The following is a 22,996-nucleotide window of genomic DNA, read 5'->3' on the forward strand; positions in this document are numbered from 1 at the left end:
CAAATCCCTTGATAGGTTATCCAACCCTAAGTGGTCAGGGCATAAAAGTTATTATCATATACAAATTATACGTGCTGTAAATTCAATTGTAATACAGAAAATGTTTTTCCAGTATAATAATGTAAAACCATGAGAGAAAATTTCTCTGTGATTAATGTGCCTTCTGATCCATGCAGGTTATATATTGAGATTCTCATTTGTATTGTTGCTATGCTGTTTCAAGTAGACAGATAAAGTTAACTAGGACTTCTATTCCTTGTCAGCATGACACACAGACACATCACCTGAATGCCATAACCATTTATTTCTTGTTTCCCAAATTCTTATGTTAATATCATAATATAAAACACAGTGTAAGTTTTTAAAATCCCATAATCTTTAAAAATTATAACACTTCAAAAGTCTAAGATCTCTAAAAAACAAACAAAACAAAAGTCTATTAGTTGGATGTGGTAAATCAAAATTTAAAAAATTAGATATTTTCTTATTCCACAAGAGAAGAGCTGAAGCACAGAAATTTTCAGATGGGAGGAATACCAAAATCCATCCTATTAATTCAAATCCTACAGCTCAATGTCCAACATCTGGTAGTCATATGATCTTCTGGGCTCCAAATGAATGGGACATTCCTCCCTCTCCAGCTATATCCTGTGCAAAACATGCAGTGCAGCTTTTCTCAGGATTAGTCTGGCTCCACTCCACATCTGTGCTTCACCTCAGTAGATGGACCATGATCCTGCCATCTGCAGTATTCTGTGACATTCTTTTCACCTCCTTTTCCACGGGGTTCCCTAAGTCCTGAGGGAAGGAACTTAAGTGTATATGTCCTGTTTAGAGTTGAGTGTTCGCAATCTCTTTCTCTCTGCCTATAATTTACTGAGGGTCTCTGTATTTGTTCCCATTTGCTGCAGGAGGAAGCTGATCTGATGAAGGCTAAGAAAGGCATTATCTATGAGTACAGCAGAATGTTGTTAGGAGTCATTTTATTGCTATGCCCTTTTTGCAGAATAGAAGTATTTGGTTTTCCCTGTGGACCCTGGCCTATCCGTTCTCAGGTCTTGTCCACCCATGCAGTTGTGGTTATGAGTTCCATCTCATGGAGTGGGCCTTAATCAAGTCAGATATTGGTTGGTTTCTCCCACAAGCTTTGTTCCACTACAGCAACAGCATATCTTGGATGCAGTCACCATTGTAGCTGGGTTGGTGCTTACTTTTCTCTTTGATAGTGAGCAGAGTACCTTCCAATGCCAGGAAATCTAGTCCATATATGGTGAGGGATCAAGGGAGACATCAGCTTGACTGATTCATGTTCAATCAGTTATGTTGGTGTCATCTTCAAGAATAGCACCATCCTGTCAGTTTATGGAGAGCAACCATAATACCTTGGGTTGTCTGGGGTCCCACTGGACCCATTTGGCCAACAAATTGACTAAATGTAACCCATTGCCAGTACTGAAAGCTTCATTTGGTGACCTGTGATATCAAGTTCACCTCACTCTGGCCCTCTTCAGCAATACCCTTGCTCCTCTGACCACCACTACCATCTTTTTTTCTGCACAGGAGACAGTATCCCATCAACACAGGGTCTTGGAATAAATCTCAGTATACTACAGAGGCAGGAAGACCTCCAACCACCCTGGATATCCAAAGTGGCTGGTCTACAACCAGAAACAGCTATTTCTCATTTGATGTTATTCTTCTGCAAAACTTTGAGAATAGGCAAATTTTTATCCCGAAAAACAAGATATATCTCTAGTTCTTATAGTCTATAGTCTCTTGAAAATATGATTGCATCACTTGGGGTTTACAGAGAATGGCTACAAACCAAATAAGAGAAAAATCAATCAGGGCTATTCATGTCTAAGTAATGACATCAAAGGGATGAAATGTCTACTCATCTAGTGCGCAAGAATGCTAGCTAGTTTAATATATTCCCTTTCAAGCAACCAGTAGGCTTAAAAAAAATCAGGTGGCTAAGACGTGGTTCAGAGGATGACAGCACAGGCTGCTCAGGAGGTCCTGAGTTCAATTACCAGAACCACAAGGTGACTTGCAACCATCTGCAGTGGTGTCTGTATGTTTCTGTTGCTACTCTGTGCATTTGGTCCTGGGTTTCCACACCAAAATGTGAGTTTTGCAACTCTGGGAAGGGTATCCTGACTACTTGGGAAGTCAGGCTACACCTTGAGCTGCTAAGACAGCTCTCACAGCTGGAGCCGTGATGAGACAGCTCAGCCCTGGAGGGCGAGGTATCCTGGATACCTAGAGCTGCAATGAGACAGTTCAGTATGGAAGGGAAGGTATTCTGACTGCTCTGGAGATTCAGGCCTGGAACTGCTAGGACAGCTCAGCAGGGAAGGGTATCCTGACTGTACATGTCTCCAGAAACTTCTCTATTTGGGTAGGGGGGATATGGTGCAACTGGTACAGCACACGAGAATAGAAGGACAAAGCCAAGTGCACAGTCAAGACTAGCTGCATCTGTGAAACACTGTGTCCCGCCAGTCTGGGAAGGCCTACCTCTGTTGTGCCATTATCGTTGATGCCATATTTATCTCTGGTTTTCTTGATCTTCTCAGACACGCTTTTAATCAATGTTTTCATTTCCTGAAAAGATTATAGAACACACATCAACTGTATGATTCTCAATGATTTGGACAGCATCATTCCACAACCTCCAACAACAATGGACACAGTGTGCCATATCTTAGCAACTGCGAAATACACAGCATCAAGGCAGAAAGGTAGACATTGGTTCTCTTACGCAGTGCTTGTAAGGAGCCTGCCACTCTGGAAAAACTGACACTCTGCTTAAGATGTAGCTAGCTCTCGTTACACAACCTTTACCCATGAGTGATCTTCAACCTTATCTCAGCCACAGGGCTGTGGGAAGGAGGTCAGCATAGCTCTAGGGACTTTATGAGGCTTATGTAGGGGTGGTTGTCTGTGCTTTACCCTGAAGCACCACCCCTAGTGAGGCAGTAGGAAACTGCAAGGTACCTGCCCCTGCCAGGGTGTGGCCCAGATGGGGACCCCTTAAGACCTGGGAGGAGTAAATGCTTGCTCTCTCTTTGATACCTCATGGTCTTGGATGCTGTTGCTGTGGATCAATGCTCTCAGAGCTCTCCTGAGAACCAAACTGGACCATGCCCCACCTCTCCTGGATTCGCAAAATTAGTTATACTCAATTATTCTTGTTGTCAGTTAAACCCTGAATAAATTCCTATGACTTTCAAATAGACTCTGTGGAATTATCCCATTATCTTCCCCGCCTATTCCCATTAGGCACACATTTCCACACTCGAGAGTATGCATGCCTGTGTTGGGAAGGCTTCTTTGGAAGCATTATCAATCACTGTGAACATCACTGTCTCTGTCCTATAGTTACAGGTTCTCAAAGTGCCTTAGCCTAGTCAACTCTTTCCTTTTTTTGTTTTTTTGAGACAGGGTTTCTCTATGTAATAGCTCTGGTTGTCCTGGAACTCACTTTATAAAGCAGGCTGGCCTCAAACTCGCAGAGATCCACCTACCTCTACCACCCACTGCTGGGACTTAAGATGTGCATAACCATGCCTAGCTCAACTCTTTCTTTATAATGAGAAGGTATGAGACATGGAGGGTAACGCTGCAGTTCAGACATCTTTCTAGATAGAAATGATTTCATTTAAGAAAGAGTTTTATTAAAGTAAGAATTAAAGTCTCAGAAAGGGCTGGAGAGATGGCTCAGCAGTTAAGAGCACTGATTACACTTCCAGAGGATCCAGGTTTAATTCCCAGCACCAAAGATTCAAAAACAAAATGTAAACCAAGGTAACCCTCAAGGCACACAATGTTGAAGGCCCTCAAGAGGAATGGGAAGACAACACAAGAGGTTTCTGATTCGTGATGGAAAGATGCTGCAATCTGAGACACATGCAGTCACTAGTGACAGATGTTCAGAATGGCTGCAGAAGGAATATGAGAGTGGACGTGGGCTGGTGACAGGGCTCACACAGTCCAGCTCTCTAGGTTCTTCCTCCTAATAGGAAGACAAGACATTAATTCTTCATGCTGGCTAGTGAAATACTGTCCAGGACACAACAAAAAACACATTTACAAAATGCAGTGGGAGGCACTTGACAGACCACATTCTTACCACCACAGGGCAGAGCCTACCTGCAGGAAGCTGTCTTGGCAGGAGAGAAACTCGTTCTTCTTCATGATGGCCTCAGTGGTCAAGGTGAGCTCGTTCTTACTGAGAGCAGGTTCGCTCTGACATGGAAACACTGCCTGAGTACAGAAAGGACATGGGTTACATATGCCTGGTGAGGGGGAGGGAGAGCACTAGGCAGAGGAATTTACCAGACATAAAACTACTCAGTGAGCTCTTAGCAACCTCTGGTTCTCTTTGCTAACAAACTCTAGACTCCACTTTTCATCTGAATGTGAAAAATGAGATAAGCTGATACTCTGCCTTTTGTTTGTCTGAGACAGTCTTGGGTAGCTCAGGCTAGCCTCAAGCTCACTATGGAGTGAAGCTGGCCTTTAACTCCTGATCCTCTTTCCCTCAAGCCACAGGACTACAGGCATGCACTATCATCCCAGTCAGCAATCCCGACCTTATTTAAAGAGTTCCACTCTAATTCATGAGTATGGGTCTTTTACTTCCCAATTCAACTCCAGCCCAGATTTGTATTAAAAATGAACAATGCTGTAGCCGGGTCTCATGGCCCACTCTGTAATCTCAGCTACTTGAAAGCTTGCCTAGCTGCAGAACATATTCAAAGCCAGTTTGGGCAGCTGAGCAAGACCTTGCATGAAAATAAAAAGTAAAAGAATAACAAAGGATCAAGGTGTTGCTCATAACAGAGCCCTTGTCCAGCATTCCCTAGGTCCAGGCCTCAACTTCTGCATTACAAAAACCATCCAGCCAACTAAACATCTCCAGAGGGGAAGTGTGTCAACACTCCTCAAGCTCATGGGGTTTCCTCAAAGTTTAGTGGTTTCTGACCCATTCTCAACTTCTGGCTTCCAACTACTAGAAACAACTGAAAAACCAACTCAGTGGAACCACCTTCTGCTGCTAGTTCTGGGTCATAAAGCACTAGACTGAAATCCAGAAGAATCTTGTCCAGTTACTATTCAAAAAGATTGGTTCCAAATCACATTCCTGGCTATATGAAATGAGCCTTCTGTCCAATACCCTTTCTTTATAAAGCTTGTCTCTAGTCCACTCCAGCAGAAGAAAGGAGCCAGAGCCTCTTCCATTAGCATCTGATTTGGGCTAACAATAGGCTCAGGAATGAAAACAAACAGAGTAACTAATAGTAGCAAGGTACCAATCTAGTACTGAGGCAGAGATGATTAAGTGGGAAGCATGGTACTACAAACAGTATCTACACCAATGACAGAGCCCCCAGAAGACTGTACCTGTTAACAGAGTGATGTATCTCAGTTTGATGTTGTTCAGAACCCTTTTAAACTCCAGAGGCTCATCTTGACTCCAAGGCAGCAGGATCTCAGACATCTCCGTAGATGATCCGGATGATGTCACAGTGCAGCTCTGCACTGTCAGATCATACTGGAGCAGAGGTCTTCCAGGGATTTGACCAGCCTTCTCTACAGGAAGAGAAGGAGACTCAGCTGCCCAGGGAAGACTGCTTCATAACACACAATTAGACTTGCCATTCAATTTCACAGTTATAGGTCATTTGTTTTCTTGTTTGTTTGTTTTCATGGCGCTAAAGAACCCAGGTCCTTGTGTGTGCTAGGTAAGCACTCTGTCACCAAGCCACATCCCCAGCACGAGGTTACAGGTACTGAAATCACATCAACAGCACTTTATTAGACATCCCTGAAGAGTCCCTCCTTTGCCTGAGAACAGCAGGGCCACCAGTGCCTCAATAGCCTGTGCAGTGAGAGGCAGCTCATGCTCCAACCTCCCGTGTTACCTGTGTCAAGTCTCCCTGCAACAGAAACTGCACCAGCCCCAAGAACTCTGCACTCTGCTTTCCTGGGCTGCTTAGTCTTCCCACCCAGCTCCCTATGGTGCAAACTGGTTTTTATGCAAATGCAAGACAGGGCCCATGCAGACTTCACTGCAGAGAATCAGATGTAAGCCCTCTTTTGGGACAGAGGACAAAGAAGCAGGGCTACAGACTATAGGAATCAAAGGCAGCAACCATTTCTCAACTATGCTTGGGAAAACCTTCCTCCACCAGCCAGCAGTGTGACTCTGGCCTAGAGAATGAGAGAAATCCTAGAAAACAAACTTGCTTTTTCCAGAAGCCACTACTTCTAGGTTATCCTAGTTCTCTTGGAAATTCATACTGTACTTGTGAACATACTAAGTCACAGCTCCTCACACCACGAGTGGAAAAGACAGTCACAGTTCCTTTTGACAAATGTAGCTCATCTCAAAGCCAAAGGGCAATTGCCAGTAGATGTATACAACATCAGGGGATAACAAACAAGTACAGACGGGGCATTGTCTGCACAAGGGACTCCGGCTGCTAACTTACCCACTTCACCTTTATCTGGCTCACTGGCTCATCAAATCCTGGTTTGCAGTCTGCAAGGTCCTCACTTCCACAGAGGGACATACAGGACACAAAGCTGTATCAAGCATGTGACCCAACAATGTGGCCTGTCACTTTTAACTAGTGTCATAAACAGTCAAGAACATGAACAATTTTGTGGGGCTAGCTTATCAGTTAATGCACTGGTCTAGTATTAGGGAGGGCCTGAGTCAATCCCCAGCAACAGAAACACACATGGATTTTCTTTTCTTGCAACACATAGAGCTACTGATGCATCAGGGAATGGAAATGATCATGGGGTCTGGAAAGAAATCCTCTGCTGTGACCTTTAGAGAGACACAGAGGGTCGAGTTTTACAGCCATTTGTAAGTGCAGCAAAGAACCCTCTCACTCAGCCTTGTCACCCTGAAGCTATAATTCCTGGGAGCCATGGAAAGGATGAATGATGAGACCTGACCAGTGGCATGGTAAGAGTCAGAGACCTCTCAGTAACTAGGAGGCAATTATCACCCCACGCACAAGTCATGCTAGGAAACAGCTAAGGGAGGCTGAATGGTAAGTCCAGGCCACAAGATCAGCATCCCCCTCTAGAGGACTTAGCCACTTGGGACTCTGACCTCATCTCTACCTTTCAGAGTACACAGGATAATCTGAGCTCAGTTATTTTTTTTTCTTTAGTTCCAGAACACCAACATGTCTAAATGTTCTCTCAATACCAAAGTGGGAGTAAATCATAGCTCTTGTACAAAACACACACTAGCACAGAGACAAACACACAACCACACAGGCACACACGCATGCAGATAAGCACAGAGCAGCCTAAAAATTCTAAAATCCATCCACAGAAGAAAATGTCCCCTGGAGGCTACACACATACCCAGCCAGTGACCCAAGAACTGGCAGGTACCCTATGCCCTTGCCTACAGGAGAAATAATTTGGACAGGCCATTTTTGCTAGGGTGCCAGAGCAGGTAAGAGTCTCAGAAGAGGAATGTGTGAATCGGAGCTGCTATCCCAGAAGTGTGAAGGACCTCAGATGGCACCCGACCCACTCCCTGGGCACCTACTGTCTTCAAGACATCCATACTGTGGGCCAGCCTGCCCACCTCCAAACCAGATCCACCTGTAGCTAGAGCTACTGAAAATGTAAAACTGACAGTAGTGATGGCGGGCAACTCTGACACCAACAGTCACTGAAGAGGACTTCACATGGTTGAAGACTGACATGAAGTATAATTCAATGCCACAGCCACACATTCTATGTAAACACCCAGTGAAAATAACCAATGGCTTTAGATCCTGATAAGTCTATGTTCCTCAGGGGACATTCTAGACAAACAGACCTTCAAGCTTCCACTGCCATTTACCTTCGAATGCTTCTCAAAGTGAGGCAAAGATCTGTTTTCAAAGCCATAGGAACCCGGGAGCCACTGATGGCTTGCTGTCCCACACAGGCGATCATCTGTGATATGTTAATGAAGGAACCTGGGAAAGGGTCAGAAATGGAAAACTGTACTGGAAACAATAACAGAAGCCAGGCAGACCAGAGGGATAAAATAGAATGTGACACAGCACAACCCTTACTCTCACAGCCTAGGAGTCCAAGGGACTGAAGGGCAGAACTACAGTGACAGTTGGAACCAAGGAAAGGGCTCCGGGGCATGTGCAGGTGTGGGGTGGAGAAAAGGCCACTGGAGTCTTTCTGATGACCGTCAGACTGGACTCTGGACATGGGGTCTGCAGAGAGAGGAGGATGGGAGAAGGAATCTGAATGTGTGTGGAAGAGTGAGGGAGAAGCAAAGGCAGAGCAGGGGAGACCCCAGGTGTGCACAGGAGCAGGAAGTAGAACAATGGGAAAAGGCAGCCAACTTAGAGAGCGGGGATTTTATTTCATAATGAACAAAATGACAGCAACAGAGGCCCCGAGGTTCTGAGTTTGAGCATGGTATTAGGAATCCTAATGCTAGAGGGTCTGAGGAAACAGGAAGTTAAAGAAGTTTGCCACATCTAAGCTAGGGCTATAGCTCAGTGGTAGAGCACTTGCCTGAGATGCATGAGGTCCCGGGTTTGATCCTCAGCACTGCAATAAAAGAAAAAAGATTATTACTTCACTAACTCTATTACTGAAAATTCCCAGCTTACTTCTTTTTAATACCAAAGTTGGTCAAAGCAACTTCAAACTCAGAACTCAGCCAAATTACCCACCAGTTTCTCCAAAAGTCTTAAATGCCCCATCCAAATCAAACCAAAGCTCAGTCTTCCATGATTTAGACTTAATTTAGTTTGAAGACCCTCTATGAAGTTATGACCACCAAAGATCTGTCTAGAGTCAAGCTCCTGGCAGGGCACACAGACAGCCAACCCTGAGGGCTTAGCTTACCTTTGGAGCCACACAGGGCCATGGTGAGGCAGTTGTTGCTCTTGTCCAGCTCTCAGAGGCATGCACTGGGGGTGGTCCTGGATCACTGACAGCACCTTCAGGATCAGGGCCTGGAGGGAAGGGCAGGGAGGGAAAAAAATGTAGTCTGTGAAGAGAAACACCTGCCAAGCCTGTGGAGCTCAGTGAGCACACACAGAATCAAATGAAGAAACAACCAGTAAAAATACCTCCAGCAAGCTCAAGGGTCAATGGCAAACCTAAATACAGGACAGGGCATGGTGGTGCACACCTGTAACCCTGGCACCTGGGAGTGCAGGGCAGGATTCTGAGTGCAAGGCCAGACCAGCTGAGCCACCCAGGGGCACCCTGTGTCAAACTAAGAGTAGGAAGACTCCTAAGTACAGATAAGCAAGCATTCAGGCCATCGTCTGAATCACTGTGCCTGGGAAGCCAAATCCTCCTTTCAAGGTAACACTCACCTGTTAGGAAGTCCTGAATGGCAGCAATAAGTGGCTCCCCGTTTCTCGGGGTCACAAGGTTTGCTTTGGTCTGAAAGAGAAACAAGCACAAGTCAGCCCCTCTGGCTGGACATTGCAGCCTGAAGTTCTGTATCACATGACTGTAGGCATCACATGACTGCTGAGCTGAGAGGTCTCCACCCCAGCATTCTTACTATCTTGCAATTTCTTATTGATCAAGGGAAAAGAAAAGTCCCCAGTAGGGGCTCACTCTGTAGCCCAGGTGGCCTAGAACTCACTATGTAGCCTAGGCTGGCCCAGAACGCAAAGTGATCCTCCTGCCTCAACTTCTTGAGCACTGGTATTAACAAGTGTGTAGACAAGCTAGCTAAAAACATTCCCTTTTCTGAGAGCTGTATCTCTGAAATCAACCAAGTCCATGTTTCTCCACAATGACAGAACTGAGCGACTTCTCTTGTTAAGTTCCAACAACAGTTGAGAGCAAGCAGAAGTTCCTTGTCAGAGCAGAAATCTTCTAATGTTCATGACAGGCTGTGGAGGTGCTTCTGTGGGCCTGTGGGTTTTCTGGGCCTCCTTACCATGTCCAAGGTCCTGTCAGGCAAAGACCTTTTACTTCCCATTTGTGAGCCCTCACAGGGTAATGACCCTACATCTGGAGTGGCCACGACACACTCAGCTAGGTTTAGGGAAGATGGCAGGTGACCTCACATTAGTAGGGACATGGGGTAGGGTTTCATGATTTTGTAAATTTGTGTTCTCTGGGCCCACATCCATGCTGGGCCCTACAGACCTTACTGAGAACTGCTGCGTCAAAATGTCTCCAGTGAAACTCACAAAGATGTGTTCAGATGGAACAAGGGATTCTTCCACCCCAAGTGTTCAAGCCTGTAGTTTATGGTTGTTATTTTAATCAATAAGATCTTATATCAAAATAGCAGTGGTATGGCTCCTGACAGGCAGAGTTTAACTGACTGAATCCAAATGGTGGCTTTTATTCCTGATAACATTTTAATATTATTTCTAATTATAAAGACAGCAAGTGCTTTTGGCTTAAACAAACAAACAAACAAACAAAAAAACAACTACAAATACAGACAATCCAAAAACCCCACAACTAACCCATGGACTAAGGCCTCAGTCAATAAAAGGCTAACATAATACATCCGTGATAGAGGCCGTGGCTAAGCGTGGTGTCTCATGTCTGTTATCCTAGGGCTAGGAGCAAATGCAGGAGGATCATAGTGAGTTCTAGGCTAGCCTAGGCTACAGAGCAAGCCCATCTCAACCAGGAACTGAGAAGGCTGGGAGTATGGTTTAGTTGTCAAGAGTAACTGGATTTTATATACTCATTTACTTTCACTGGGGCTGGGAATGAAGTAAGGGCTTCGGGCATGTCAGGGCGAGTCCACCATAGCGTTACAGCCACACTCTGTCCCTACAAGTGGTTTTTGTGGGTAGCAATAGGGAATACTTACAACCATACATGGGTGAGCTGATAATGTAGTAATGTAGGCCAGAGGGGAAAAATACTCTAGGCAGATATAGTGTAGCGTGTGTATTCTTGACTACTAGGGAGACTGAGGCAGGAGGATCGCTTGAGCTCTTGAGTTCAAGGCCAACATGGGCAACACTCCAAGCTCTCAATTAAAATCCACAAGGCCAAAGCTGTACCTGTCAAAGTCAGGGATTACTAGAAGCTGAGCCCTACACTGTAGAAGTTCTGTATGTCCTGTGGGAGCCCGTTCTTGGGTTCCCCTGGCTTTACCCAGCAGGTCCACATAGAGGATGATTAGGACCACGGGCCTGAGTGCAGGTGTCTGAGATGATCTGCACTTGGCTTGTCCTGGGGGATGGTCTGTTGCTCTGATTGGTCAATAAATAAAACCTGATTGGCCATGGCTAGGCATGAAGTATAGGTGGGACTAACAGAGAGGAGAAATAAAAGAATAGGAAGGCAGAAGGACTCACTGCTGCCAGCTGCCACCTTCACAAGCAGCATGAAAAGATGCCAGTAAGCCACGAGCCTCGTGGCAGGGTATAGATTTGTAGAAATGGATTAATTTAAGCTATAAGAACAGTTAGCAAGAAGCCTGCCACGGCCATACAGTTTCTAAGCAATATAAGTCTCTGTGTTTACTTGGTTGGGTCTGAGCGGCTGTGGGATTGGCAGGTGACAAAGATTTGTCCTGACTGTGGGCAAGGCAGGAAAACTCTAGCTACAGTGTGTATTCTTGACTACTGGAGAGATTGAGGCAGGAGGATCGCTTGAGCTCTTGAATTCAAGGCCAACATGGGCAACACACAAGGTCTCAATTAAAATCCCCAAGTCCAAAGCTGTACTTGTAAACAGTTAGTGATTACTAGAAGCCAAGCCCTACACTGTAGACACCCAACAGTGCCATGTGCAGTAGGATGTAGGGGCAGTGTGGATGGAACAACAGGTAGAGACCAACTCCTAAGAGCAGCAGGAACCCAACTAACACAGACCAACTCCTAAGGGCAGCATGAACTCCCCCAGCATAGAACTTCTGCAGCCACAGCAGTCTCAAAAATAATTAGTCTAGTGCCCTTTAAGAGGCCAAAGTGGCACATAATACACTTTGGGAAAGTTTTCATTTACAATATACTGGGCAATCCACTTAGTAAGGCATCTTCTCCCACAATACCCATACTGGCACTAATGCACAATTTTTTTTTCTTTTTTGAGACAGAATCATGTGGTCCATGATGGCTTTGAAATCATAATGTTCTTGTCTCTGCCTCCAGTGGGCTGGGGCTCACTTTGCAGCTCAGGTTCTTAATTGCTGGGATTACAGGTATGCAATGTACCACCATTCAGGCTATTTAGTTTAGTTTATTATTTTGTTGGGCTGGGTGTTTGTTTGTTTTGAGACAGAGTTTCTCTGTGTAGCCTTGGGTCTCCTGGAATTCATTCTTTAGGCCCGGATGGCCTCAAATACAGCGATCCACCTGCCTCTGCCTCCAGAGTGCTGGGATTAAAGGCATGTGCCATCACCTCCCAGCTAGTTCATAGCTGTTATACATGGATATATTTTCTACCAAGAATCAAAAGTATAGATTAGAAAATGTCATTCCACCCTAAAAAGCACTTGTGACTAACTCACTTTTAGCTACTGTTTTCAAGATTGCTCAAAGGCTCAAAGGGAACCAATGAGAAAATTGGACAGAAGAGCACAAGCCTTGTAGCATGTGTGAGAACAGGAAAGCCCGGCTTCTCTGACATTGGTACCTGCACGGCTCTTCCATTTGGGCCCTTTTCATAGGCAATACCCCAGTACCTACCCCCATGAGAACAAGGGCCTCTGCTTTGGCCTCCTCTGTCTGGGGAAGGTGAAGGTTCATTTCATCCCCATCGAAGTCTGCATTGTAGGGGGTGCAGACACATTCATTAAATCTGAAGGTCCAGAAGGGCTTGACCCTAGCCTGTAGAACACCAAAACAAAATATGAGCATCCAAAAGCTTCCTTGTTTCAAGCCATGAGGAAAAAAACAAACATTGCCTAGAAAACTAGGCACTTTAAGGAAGTAACTTCTATTTCTTCTGTTGTGGTTAACACAAATCACTGGTAGATTTAGTCAAGCAAGCCAAATTTAACACACTATGAGGCCACACTGGGGACAATGTGTACAGTCCACACTCCTCAAGTATTAATAAAGTTTCCTACTGAGTCTATAACAGGGGAAGCCACAAGTCAGGAATCCTAAGCCTATCAAGTAAGGAACTCGGAAGTCAGTGAGTCTCAACTCCCCAGACTGATAATGAAGGGGAAAGAACCAGCCATGTGTACTGTCTTTCCTTTGTAAACTGTTCTTCAAGCTGAGCCACTGCCCTAACAGCAGAGGAAATACTTTCATTAAAAGAAGTATGGATGGGACTGGAGAGATGGTTCAGTGACTAAGAGTACTGATTGCTCTTCCAGAAGACCTGGGTTCAAATCCCAGACCCCACATGGCAGCTCACACCTATCTGTAACTCCAGTTTCAGGGGACCCAACACCCAAGGCAAAACACCAATGCAAGTAAAAAAAATAATTTTTTAACAAAGAAGCCTGGATAATGAGAATAGGAAGAAATTAGAAATTGAGGCTACCTGTCATTAAAATAAAAACACAGTGAGACAATCTTTCCATTCTCTAAGTACTCAGTTGTTCACTGTTTAGATTCTAAGAGGAGAGAGCTACCACAGGGCAGCTGTGGCCTCCAGTCATGACTGAAGTTGCAAGAACAGCAAACTGGCAGACAGGAGCCTGGATCTAAAGAGGCTTGGCTAAGTCTCTTTTGGTCTTTAGTCTCCCCATGTGCACTGTATTATACAGTACTGTGAATGCAATCTGTGGCAACTTCATCTGCCAGTTTTCACCAGGCTCTAAAGCTTGAAAGATATGGCAACAGTACCATGGGCTGTTGTCTGCTCCAACCATGCTCTGTAACTTCATGGTCAATGGTTTAATGGGAAAGAATTAGATCATTCTTCATTCAAATGAGGACACTTGGAACAGATTTATGACAAGCATTGATAATTCAGACTGTCTATAAACCTCAGGCATGCACCTAATCAGCAAGCTTTTATTACCAGGCCCTATGGTGGTCTAAGTCTCCATATGGAGGTAAGGGTGGGGGGCACTGTATCCACCATCTTATATTCAGAGAATGAACTGAATGCAGACTGCTGAAGGCTTTCTCACTGTATCCACCATTTTATACTCAGAGTATAAACTGAACCAGATAGCTGGAAGCTTTCTCATTGTATCCACTAGAGTATGAACTGAATGCAGACATCTGCAGGCTTTCTCACTGTATCTACCATCTTATACTCAGAGTATAAACTGAACCAGATAGCTGGAAGCTTTCTCATTGTATCCACTAGAGTATGCACTGAATGCAGACTTCTGCAGGCTTTCTGGGTGAAGAGAAACAGCTTTCAAATGATCAGACTCTTTGATTCAATCATTTCACAGTTTAAAAACTAACAACCATACCGAGAAAAATAACTAGGAAGAAGAACTGATTATTTTTATTATTTTGACAATTTTGTGATCAGAAGTTTCTGGATGGCTAGACTACTAAATGTACAAACAAATGGAAAGCATTGCCTATTTTTTATACCACTGTTTAAGAAAATGTTTTCACTGAAATACTGTAGAATGTGAGGATTAAACTAACAAAGGTTTTGAAAGTGTTGTCAGTGGGGAAAAAAAGCTGCGGCATAGAAGGTGGAATGGATGCATTCATAAACACCAAGCATGATACAAGAGTCACTCCAAAGACAACACCCCAACTGTCATTCATCTCAAATGCTCCCATCACCAAAATGTGCCAACCAGAATGGCTGGGTGACACTGACTGAACTGATCATGGATTGAGTGGGTCTGGTGTTTGGGGAAAGCCTGAGGTAGACGGACGTGCCCTTTGGTTTTAAAACACTGCTGAATGGGCTTAAGTTGAGGTCAGCTGGCCTCCCAGCTATGATGCCCCAGTTTCTTCTCTAGCACTGGGGAAAAAAGAAAATTAAAATTCATGAAAACAAACAGCTGATTCTTTTGCAGATATAAAAATGCTTTCTTTTTTCATCTGCAGCTGTCTCTAACTGACAGTGAAATGGTAGAGCTGGTGAGATGACTCATTGGTTTGGTAAAAGCACTTGCCAGCAGGTTTGAGGACCTAAGCTCCACCACTGGAACTCACTGTGGGAAGAAGTTACTCCTGAAATCTGTCCTTTGACCTCCATATACACACTTGTGTAAATGTGCACTCACACTGATGCATGTGTGCACTAAAAATAAGAACAGAATACACAGTAACTTAAGTACTTTATCCATCACCCCTTTAAACACTTAAAAAGCTGAGACTGGCACAGTGGCGCACGCCTTTAATCCCAGCATTTGGGAGGCAGAGGCAGGCAGAGCTCTGTCAGTTCAAGGCCACCATGGTCTACATAGTAATTTCCAGGACAGACAGCTACATAGTGAAACCTTCTCTTAAAAAAACAAACTAAAACCAAACCCAAACCCAAACCACTTAAAAATAAACTTGTTATTGAATATAGCTATTTTATAAGAATTGTCAAAAAAATTTGTCTCCTTAGAGTCAGTGAGATCCCATGGTGTGTGGAGCAGGGTGTAGGTCAGTGATCCAGTGTTTACATGCCTGGCACACATGGTCCCAGGCTGGATCTCCACCTCCGGAACAAACAAACAAATGAAAATCCAACAACCACCAGCTATAACTACGACTGCACCAGTGTAGATGTTATAGAGGTTGTGTGTTTAACAAAGTGGAATGAGTTGGAGAGATGGCTCAGCAGTTAAGAGCACTGGCTGATCTTCTGGAGGTCCTGAGTTCAATTCCCAGGAACCACAGTAAGGCTCACAACTGTCTATAATGGGATCCGATGCCCCCGTCTGGCATGCAGATGTATATGCAGACAGAGGACTATTTTTAAAACCATAAAAACAGTGGAATGAGATATTTTCACAAAGCTGTGTGGGTTTCTGGGGACTTGCCTCTATATGTAGCATGAACTATCAAAATGGAAACACTGGATTGGAAACAAAGAACTGGGCAGCTGAATGGTATTTACCTTCTCAGGAAAAGTTAGAAGTTTGGCCACATGAACTGGCACAGCTATTTCATCAATCTGGAGGTTGGGGTTAGGTGAGATGACTGTTTGGTCAGAAAAATCCACCCACTTCCCTGACAGATTACCTCTAAATCAATCTAAATAAATCAAAACCACCAAGGGTTCCATGACATGCCCTGTGCTGTTTCTGGGGATCTGAACAGACATATACTCCCTCAGTAGGTAACAATGGTAGATCTTGTCAGGAACCTACCCTGCTTCCCCTTCAGGCACTGGACAAAGCCTCGAGTCCACTTCTTGGGGGCCATGTTGAGGGGGATGCCAGAGAGCTCACTGTTGATGTAGAGGGCACATTGCAGCTGCAGGAAATCCCAGTCCTCCATGATCATCTGCATCTTGGCTCCTGAGATCCGGTGCTATGAGTTCAGAAAGATCAGAAACAAACCTTCTCTCTGAGTTTTCTTGCATTCTAGTGAGCTAACATCTCTAGATGCATGTGGTACAGAATGTACAAGTTAACGGGAAACACTGACCTTTTTAATAACATCATTTAGGAAAAGGATCTCTGTCAGTTTCATTGTCGGGTCATCTTCATTGGTTCCAGACTTCAAATCACTCATGACAGAGGGTCTGATACACAAGGGAGGCACCAAAAGTCGGGTGAGAATCAAATCAGAGGGCTTTCCAGTTCTGGGTTCATCAGAAGTAAAAGGACATCTTCATCGGGGATGCACTTAAACAAATTCAGAACAACTAAGGGGTTCAAGTTCTCCTATAGGAAGTAGGAAAGAAGGAAGCAGATAGTAGGTTAGTTTCCTCAGGGTTGGTAGTTATCTGTTGTGTCATGTGTTGGCTCCACACTGTCCTTGGAAGAAACAGGTGCACTCTAGGATGAATTTTAGCCTTTGCTGCTGCAGGGGAGTCAGCCTGTGTCGAACTGACTCACCATAGCTTTGCAAAGGGCTTTTTTATGGAGTACAGTTCACATCTCTAACAAGTCAATTTCTGCATAGAAAAACATCTTATCTGAAGCTCCCCAAAGAGACAAATGCCATAGCAATTCCCAGCTACACGACATCTCATATGAGTCCTCCCATAACCAAGCTTCACATAGACTTTGAATCTTTAGGAGACTCTCAGATTAGATTTACATATTTCAAACACAAGTTACTGGACACAAAAGGTAGCAGTCACAAAGGGCAGATCAAAGCCAGGGGCCAACACTTTGGAATCAAACCAGCTGCAGAACTCTGCAGGAACTCTAGATACAGTTATCTATCCTTCCCTATGTTTGCTTTTCTGAAGACAGGATCCCACACAGCCTCAAACTTGCTATGTGCTGGAGACTTTCCTAGGGCGAGCTGACCAGTGAACCCTAGGATTCTTCGAGTCTCCACTTTTCCAGAGTTGGGGTTATAAACATATACCATCATACTGGTTCCTTGACCACATGTGGGTTCCGGATAGTCAACTGAAATCCTTTCACAAGCACCTAACTACTGAGTTTGTTTTCTTTTTATTACAATCAATTTTTCTTAATAAGTTTATGTTACCTTTGAATTAAGTTGATTAGTGTAAGTGTTATGTTGTGGAGGAGGGGAAGGGCTCACAACACTCCACCCTAGCTAAGGAGCCATTGCTAGTTTATGGCTTTTAGGGAGGGGAGAGGCTCCTGGTGGGTTAACTGTGTTCCAGCAGATGACCCCATACCCTGAAGAGAGGGGCAGCATAAATTTGACTTGGTGGGTTATTTAAAGAAAGAGAGAACATGAAGTTGGGAAGGGATAGGCAGTGGATCTGAGGAGATTTAGGGGAAGAGTAAGGTGTGAACATGATGAAAATATATTGTATGTATGTATGAAATTCTTAAAGATTGACAAATATATTATATTATATTTATATATGAATTACTAACTTATTAAGAACTCTGCAAATTACTAGAGATCTAAAAATCCCAAGAATGGAGCTGGGCAAGTGTCACACATCTTTAATTCTGCTTTTCAAGGTGCACGCAGGTCAGCCTGGTCTATATAGTAATCTCCAGGACAGGCAGGACTAAGTAGAGCAATGTTTCTCAACCTTCTTGATGCTGAGACCCTTTAATACAGTTCCTCATGTTGTGGTTGTGAGACCAAAATGAGCCATCTTAGAAATAAGACCAAAATGCTTTCACCCTAAAATTAAGGCCTAAGATTTCTCCTTTTGGGAATAGGCCATTAGTTACTGAAACCAGTCAGTTCAGATTCCAGAAACCAGGAAGTGTAAAAGTACAGAGTCACAAGATAGTCACGAGGTAATGCCTGCCAGACTATGGAATGTCCTCTCCCTGGTTTCCAGGGTAACTGACCACAGAAATGCCCCCACCTGAGGGCAGCCAATGAGAAATGGTGGCGGGCAACCACTCCCTTAGAAGTAATTTCTAGAAGTCCCTAGAAGCGAGCCAATCAGAATTGTATCCATACTAGCACCCCTAAATGATGTAACCTTGTGACTTTTCCCTTTAAAAACTGAGCTTGCAGACAGGTGGGCACTTCCTCCAGCCTCCACTGCGTTAGATGTATTGGACAAAGTCCCTGCCTAGGCTTGTATTGCTTTTGGATATCCAGAATTAAACCTTGCTTTTGCATTCCGGCATGCTTGTCTTTGGTGGTCTCTCTGGATGTCAAGATCTGGGTACAACAGTGGTGACCCCCCAACCATTAAATTATTTTTGTTGTGACTTCATAACTGTAGTTATGCTACTGCTAGGAATTGAAATGTAAATATCTGTGTTTTCTGATGGTCTCAGGTGATGCCTGTGAAAGGTTTGTTCGACCCCTAGAGGTCAAGACTCACAATCTGAGAACCACTGACATAGAAAGACTCGGGCTCAAAAACAAACAAACAAATAAAAAATGGTCATTATGTCTCATAGTTTCTACTTACTAAATTTTCTGGGGATTTTATTCACTGAATCTTAAGTTTCAATAATGAAATGTTATACTTAAGTTGACTTTAACAAACATTTTCTCTGGGGATCTAGGAGAGAAACAAAGTTAGAAAAAAGCATCTGAATAGCTACCGCCCTTAGGACCCTGGAGCATGGAAGGCATCTGTGGTGCAGCAGGGATGACACAAACCAGGGAGAGGGGTAGAGGCCCTCACCAAACACCTTCCTTAGGACCCGCCTTCCTGCCATGAACAGCTCCCTACCATCTGAGAAAATAAGGTAGGAAATCTTAAAGAGCATTGGGAAATGGTAGGAAGAGAACAGAGGCCAGACCGCAGCTGGGGATCTGTCAGAGCTGGACAGGACACTGGCATGCCAGGAAACTGAAAGGCCAAAGGACTGGAAAGTCTAGAAACCACTTACTAGCGAAAGCAGTTCTCCTAGAGTGACACAACAGCCTGCCCAGGGGCACTGGGAACAGGTACAGGCTTTCTCCCTTTCGTTATTTTCTAAAAAAAAAAAACCCAACCAACCAACCAACAGACAAAAACACAATTTACAAGGCCAAATAGATTATCTAGAGATACCATGCCACTTTGCATAAAGGAGTTAACATCCGCACAGTTTAGTGTCTGTGAATGCTGGGGGGTTGGAATCAATGTCCCATGAAGTGATGACTGTTTATAAAAGATGTAGAGAATCAAAATGACATGAAATGGTGTTGTCTGGGGGCACAATGGGGTCTCCTCAGAAAGCTTCTCCACAAAACTGACCTTCCAGCTGAATTCCAAGTAGAAAAGGGGCTCACACATAAGGCAATTAGAAGAATGAACAATGGAAGCAGAAGACAGATCCCTGGGCCCACACACTCTGGGCATTGTCAAGCAACCACATGCAAGCAGCACAATGGGGCACAGACAGCTAGCTAAGGGTACAGGATGGCTCTAGTAAGGCCCGCGGGGTGGGGGGTGGAGGGGCAAGACTTGGGAATCAGGAGAGTATGAAGTGTCAGTGTAATAGAGAGCGACTGGAAGATCCAAGTGACATAGATCTAGTTTTCTTTTGAAATGAAGGGTCTTGCTATGTGGCTCTGGCTAGTCTCAAATTTATGATCCTCCTGCCTTGCTTGGCCTGAGTGCTGGGATAATGGGCCTGTGCCATCACAATTGACCTCATCTGCATTCTAACAGTATCCTGGGGCTGCTGTGAGAGAGTATTTTAAGTGTATAGGGTGGGTGTGAAGTACTGGGAGGAGTGGATACTTAGAACATCTGGAGGTCACCCAGGTCAGACATCTGTTCTAGTAAACGTCAACCACACACATAAAATGTCCATCTCATTTCTCTCTCACCTCCATCTCTACTCTTTTTTGAATTTACACACTAAGCCTCTTTGAATCTTCTTCTCTCCATGTCCCTACACCCATCCTCAGGCCCCCACTCCCAGTTCAGGCCATCATCATTTCCAGTCTGGATTCCTGCCATGGCCTCCCAGAAGGAGGAATCTTACTCAAACTCTGTCATGGTCAAACACTTCAAGAGTCTGACACTCCTTGTAGGTCCCCTGCTTCACTTCTATCAGCCCACCCTGTCCCTCCAATATGCTTTTAGAGAAAGGCCTGGTGTGTGGTGAGCCCGGACTTAATGTGTGCTCCCGTGATCCCCTGTTTGTCGTTGCATTTGCCGCGACCATAGCTGATTTGACTGCTCTCCACTAGACCAAGCAGCAAATGCTGCATTCATGCGGAATCTTTAGTGCTCAACACTGGCCTCAGGACTCTCTCGTGTTCTTTGAAAAATAAACAGATCTACGGGGGAAAAAACCCCTGAAAACTCATGAGGAAGGTCTACCATTTAATAATTAGGCTCTGAAGTAGAAGGCCCAGAACAGCAGCTTGGATCTCAGCCTGCCACCTAGCCGCTGTGAACCCACTTTCTGGCTGGCAACCTCGGGTCAGCACACACTGTCTCCTCGTGCCAGGGAAAAGTTCCCGAGAGGAGTCACCGCAGGGCTTCGGGAGGTGGCATCTTGGCTCAGGACGCCTGTTCTGACACTGCTCGGCCATCCCACTTTCTCTGCCGCAGTTCAGGGACCCGGTAAGATCTGAAATCCCATCCTGGAACTTCTCTCTCCGCTCCCTTCACAACTGTCCCTCACCTGGAACCCTCTGGGACCCGGGACCTCAGCCTCCTCCAATGGCCGCGTCTTACATTTTCTTAGCTACATCTGTCTCCCAGAACCACTCCTTCACCATAGTGCCGGCTTCCGGGTGCCCTCTGGGGCTGCGACTACAGAAACCACTGTCGCTGCAGCTTCCCGGGCGCTTCTGGATTTAGGGCTCAGAGAGCAGCCGCTGTCCCTCGGCCACCATAGAGCGCCGCCCCACGTGCTGCTTCCTCTTCTGCCACGGGTCTGTCCAGAGAGGCGTCTCACATGCGGCTTTGCGCCCTCTCGCTACACCGCCACCTGGCGGCTCCTGTATGAAATGCACCTAGGACCCGCTAATACTAAAAAACAAAATCCTCTTTCTGGTGGGTTTCTCAAAACGAGGGTGGAGTACTGCACTTTCTTTATCTCAAGGCCAAAAATAAAAAATAACAGCAATGAAAAAAATCAATATTTTTTAATAAAGAGCATTGGAAACCAAAATCAACACGCCAAAGAAAAAAGACTGTTACTTCACTAAATCTAGACTGAAAATTCTAAGGTTAAACTTTTAAATGCCAAATTTAATCAAAGCACATTCAAACTCAGGAACTCAGCCAAATTATCCACCAGTTTCTCAAAAAACTTAACTGCCCCCACCCAAATCAAACAAAAGCTCAGTCCTCCACGATTTATAGACAGGCACTTAAAGAAATGAAGAGCTTCTGTGATGTTACAACCAAAGACATGTTCTAGAGCCAAACCCCTGGCAGGGCACACAAACAGCCAACTCTGAGGACTTAGCTCACCTTTGGAGCCACACAGGGCCATGGTGAGGGCGCTGTTGCTCTGGTCCAGCTCTGAGAGGCAGGCACTGCCAGGGAGGATCATGGCCTGGGGGAGGGATAGAGGAGGGGAGAACATGTAGTCCTTGAGGAGCCAGGCTCTGGCTCTGCAGATCACAATCCTTCAATCCTACATTTATAGAAAATTCCAGAACATTTCATCAGGGTGTCTGATTTCCAATCAATGAAGTTTCCTGAGCTAAGACAATCAAAAAGCCCAAGCTGCACAAAGGCCTTTCTTCTCTTATCCTTAGTTCTGAGACTGCAACTCTATCCATTAGTCTCTTTTCTGCTCTCTCTTCAAGGTGACTGTGGGTTGGGGCACAGTCCTCTGAACCACCTTTCCCCTAACCCAAGCAGTACCTAGGTACCCCTGGAGTACACACACTGCTGGTGATAAATGGGCTGAGAATGGCATGAACTAGTTACCAGCCCAGTCTTCAGCCCCATTTATGATGCTTTCAGTAGGGACCTACGGGTTGCAGCATCTTAAGCATTCTGCATTGAATGTAGGTGGTGGCACAGGGCACCCTGGGGGTGTCCAGAGCTGTCATCCATATTGACGAGCAGAGCAGGAAGGAGAATTTCAAGCTTCTGGTAGAAGGTGACAACCTTTGGGCAGTCATGGTCACCAATAGTGTGAAAGGCACTCAGATGACTTCCAATAACACCTATGAGGTACCATTACATCTGGACCCTCAGCCAATACCCAGCAATTTTCTGACCCCGGGATTTGCTTCCCCAAGAATTATAAAACAATCAACTTTGATAATAGAGTAGTGTTTGCTTTGTGCTTGTCAAAAGGGAAGAAGTAGGAGTGAGGTAGCTCCCAGAAGGGATTGCCTCCACTCACTCCGAGCTCTCTAGGTGGAGAATTCTCTGGGCATTGAGGCTGCCCTGACAACCATCATCAACAAGATCCAGTACACGATGGTCAACCATGGCATGAACATCAACAGGAGGCACATGATGCTGCTCTCCGACCTGATGACCTACAATGTGTGAGAAAAGGGAGGCTCCGGGTTGTCAGGGGTCGTGAAATCCTCTGTCTGACAAACAGCTAGAGAGTGTAAACAGCATAGAACGTACACTTCTGTGA

The 22,996-nt window shown here is 45.0% G+C and overlaps 1 protein-coding gene across 8 annotated transcripts; it reads right to left on the minus strand.

Moving 5' to 3' along the window:
* Positions 1–284: 284 nt before the first annotated feature.
* Positions 285–21,291, minus strand: LOC121826405 (DNA-directed RNA polymerase III subunit RPC1-like). Of its 8 annotated transcripts, XM_076544798.1 has the most exons (12): positions 21,118–21,291; positions 16,512–16,750; positions 16,232–16,394; positions 12,681–12,821; positions 9,378–9,447; positions 8,899–9,008; positions 8,563–8,598; positions 7,886–8,003; positions 5,410–5,598; positions 4,156–4,269; positions 2,521–2,607; positions 285–1,352 (listed from the first exon to the last, which is right to left on the minus strand). In XM_076544798.1, exons 4-7 carry the CDS (start codon positions 12,738–12,740, stop codon positions 8,593–8,595), a joined length of 246 nt encoding a protein of 81 aa, XP_076400913.1. In that variant the 5' UTR covers positions 12,741–12,821; positions 16,232–16,394; positions 16,512–16,750; positions 21,118–21,291; the 3' UTR covers positions 285–1,352; positions 2,521–2,607; positions 4,156–4,269; positions 5,410–5,598; positions 7,886–8,003; positions 8,563–8,592. The 8 variants fall into 7 exon arrangements, with proteins under 8 accessions (XP_076400913.1, XP_076400912.1, XP_076400908.1 ...); XM_076544797.1 differs by lacking the exons at positions 8,563–8,598; positions 21,118–21,291 and having other exon boundaries at positions 8,899–8,993; positions 16,512–16,779; XM_076544793.1 differs by lacking the exons at positions 8,563–8,598; positions 21,118–21,291 and having other exon boundaries at positions 285–798; positions 16,512–16,779.
* Between the last annotated feature and the right edge of the window lie 1,705 nt (positions 21,292–22,996).

The sequence above is a fragment of the Peromyscus maniculatus genome, chromosome 9, assembly GCF_049852395.1.
Source record: "Peromyscus maniculatus bairdii isolate BWxNUB_F1_BW_parent chromosome 9, HU_Pman_BW_mat_3.1, whole genome shotgun sequence".
Lineage (NCBI taxonomy): Eukaryota > Metazoa > Chordata > Mammalia > Rodentia > Cricetidae > Peromyscus > Peromyscus maniculatus.

Excerpts from the sequence above, each read along its gene's own strand:
- LOC121826405 (XM_076544794.1), bottom strand. The coding sequence starts at position 12,740 with ATGAACCTTCACCTTCCCCAGACAGAGGAGGCCAAAGCAGAGGCCCTT. Across the intron at positions 9,009-9,377 it reads CATTCAGGACTTCCTAACAG|GCCCTGATCCTGAAGGTGCT; the intron begins GTGAGTGTTACC and ends CCTTCCCTCCAG. Across the intron at positions 8,004-8,898 it reads GGCCCTGTGTGGCTCCAAAG|GTTCCTTCATTAACATATCA; the intron begins GTAAGCTAAGCC and ends ACCCTTTCCCAG.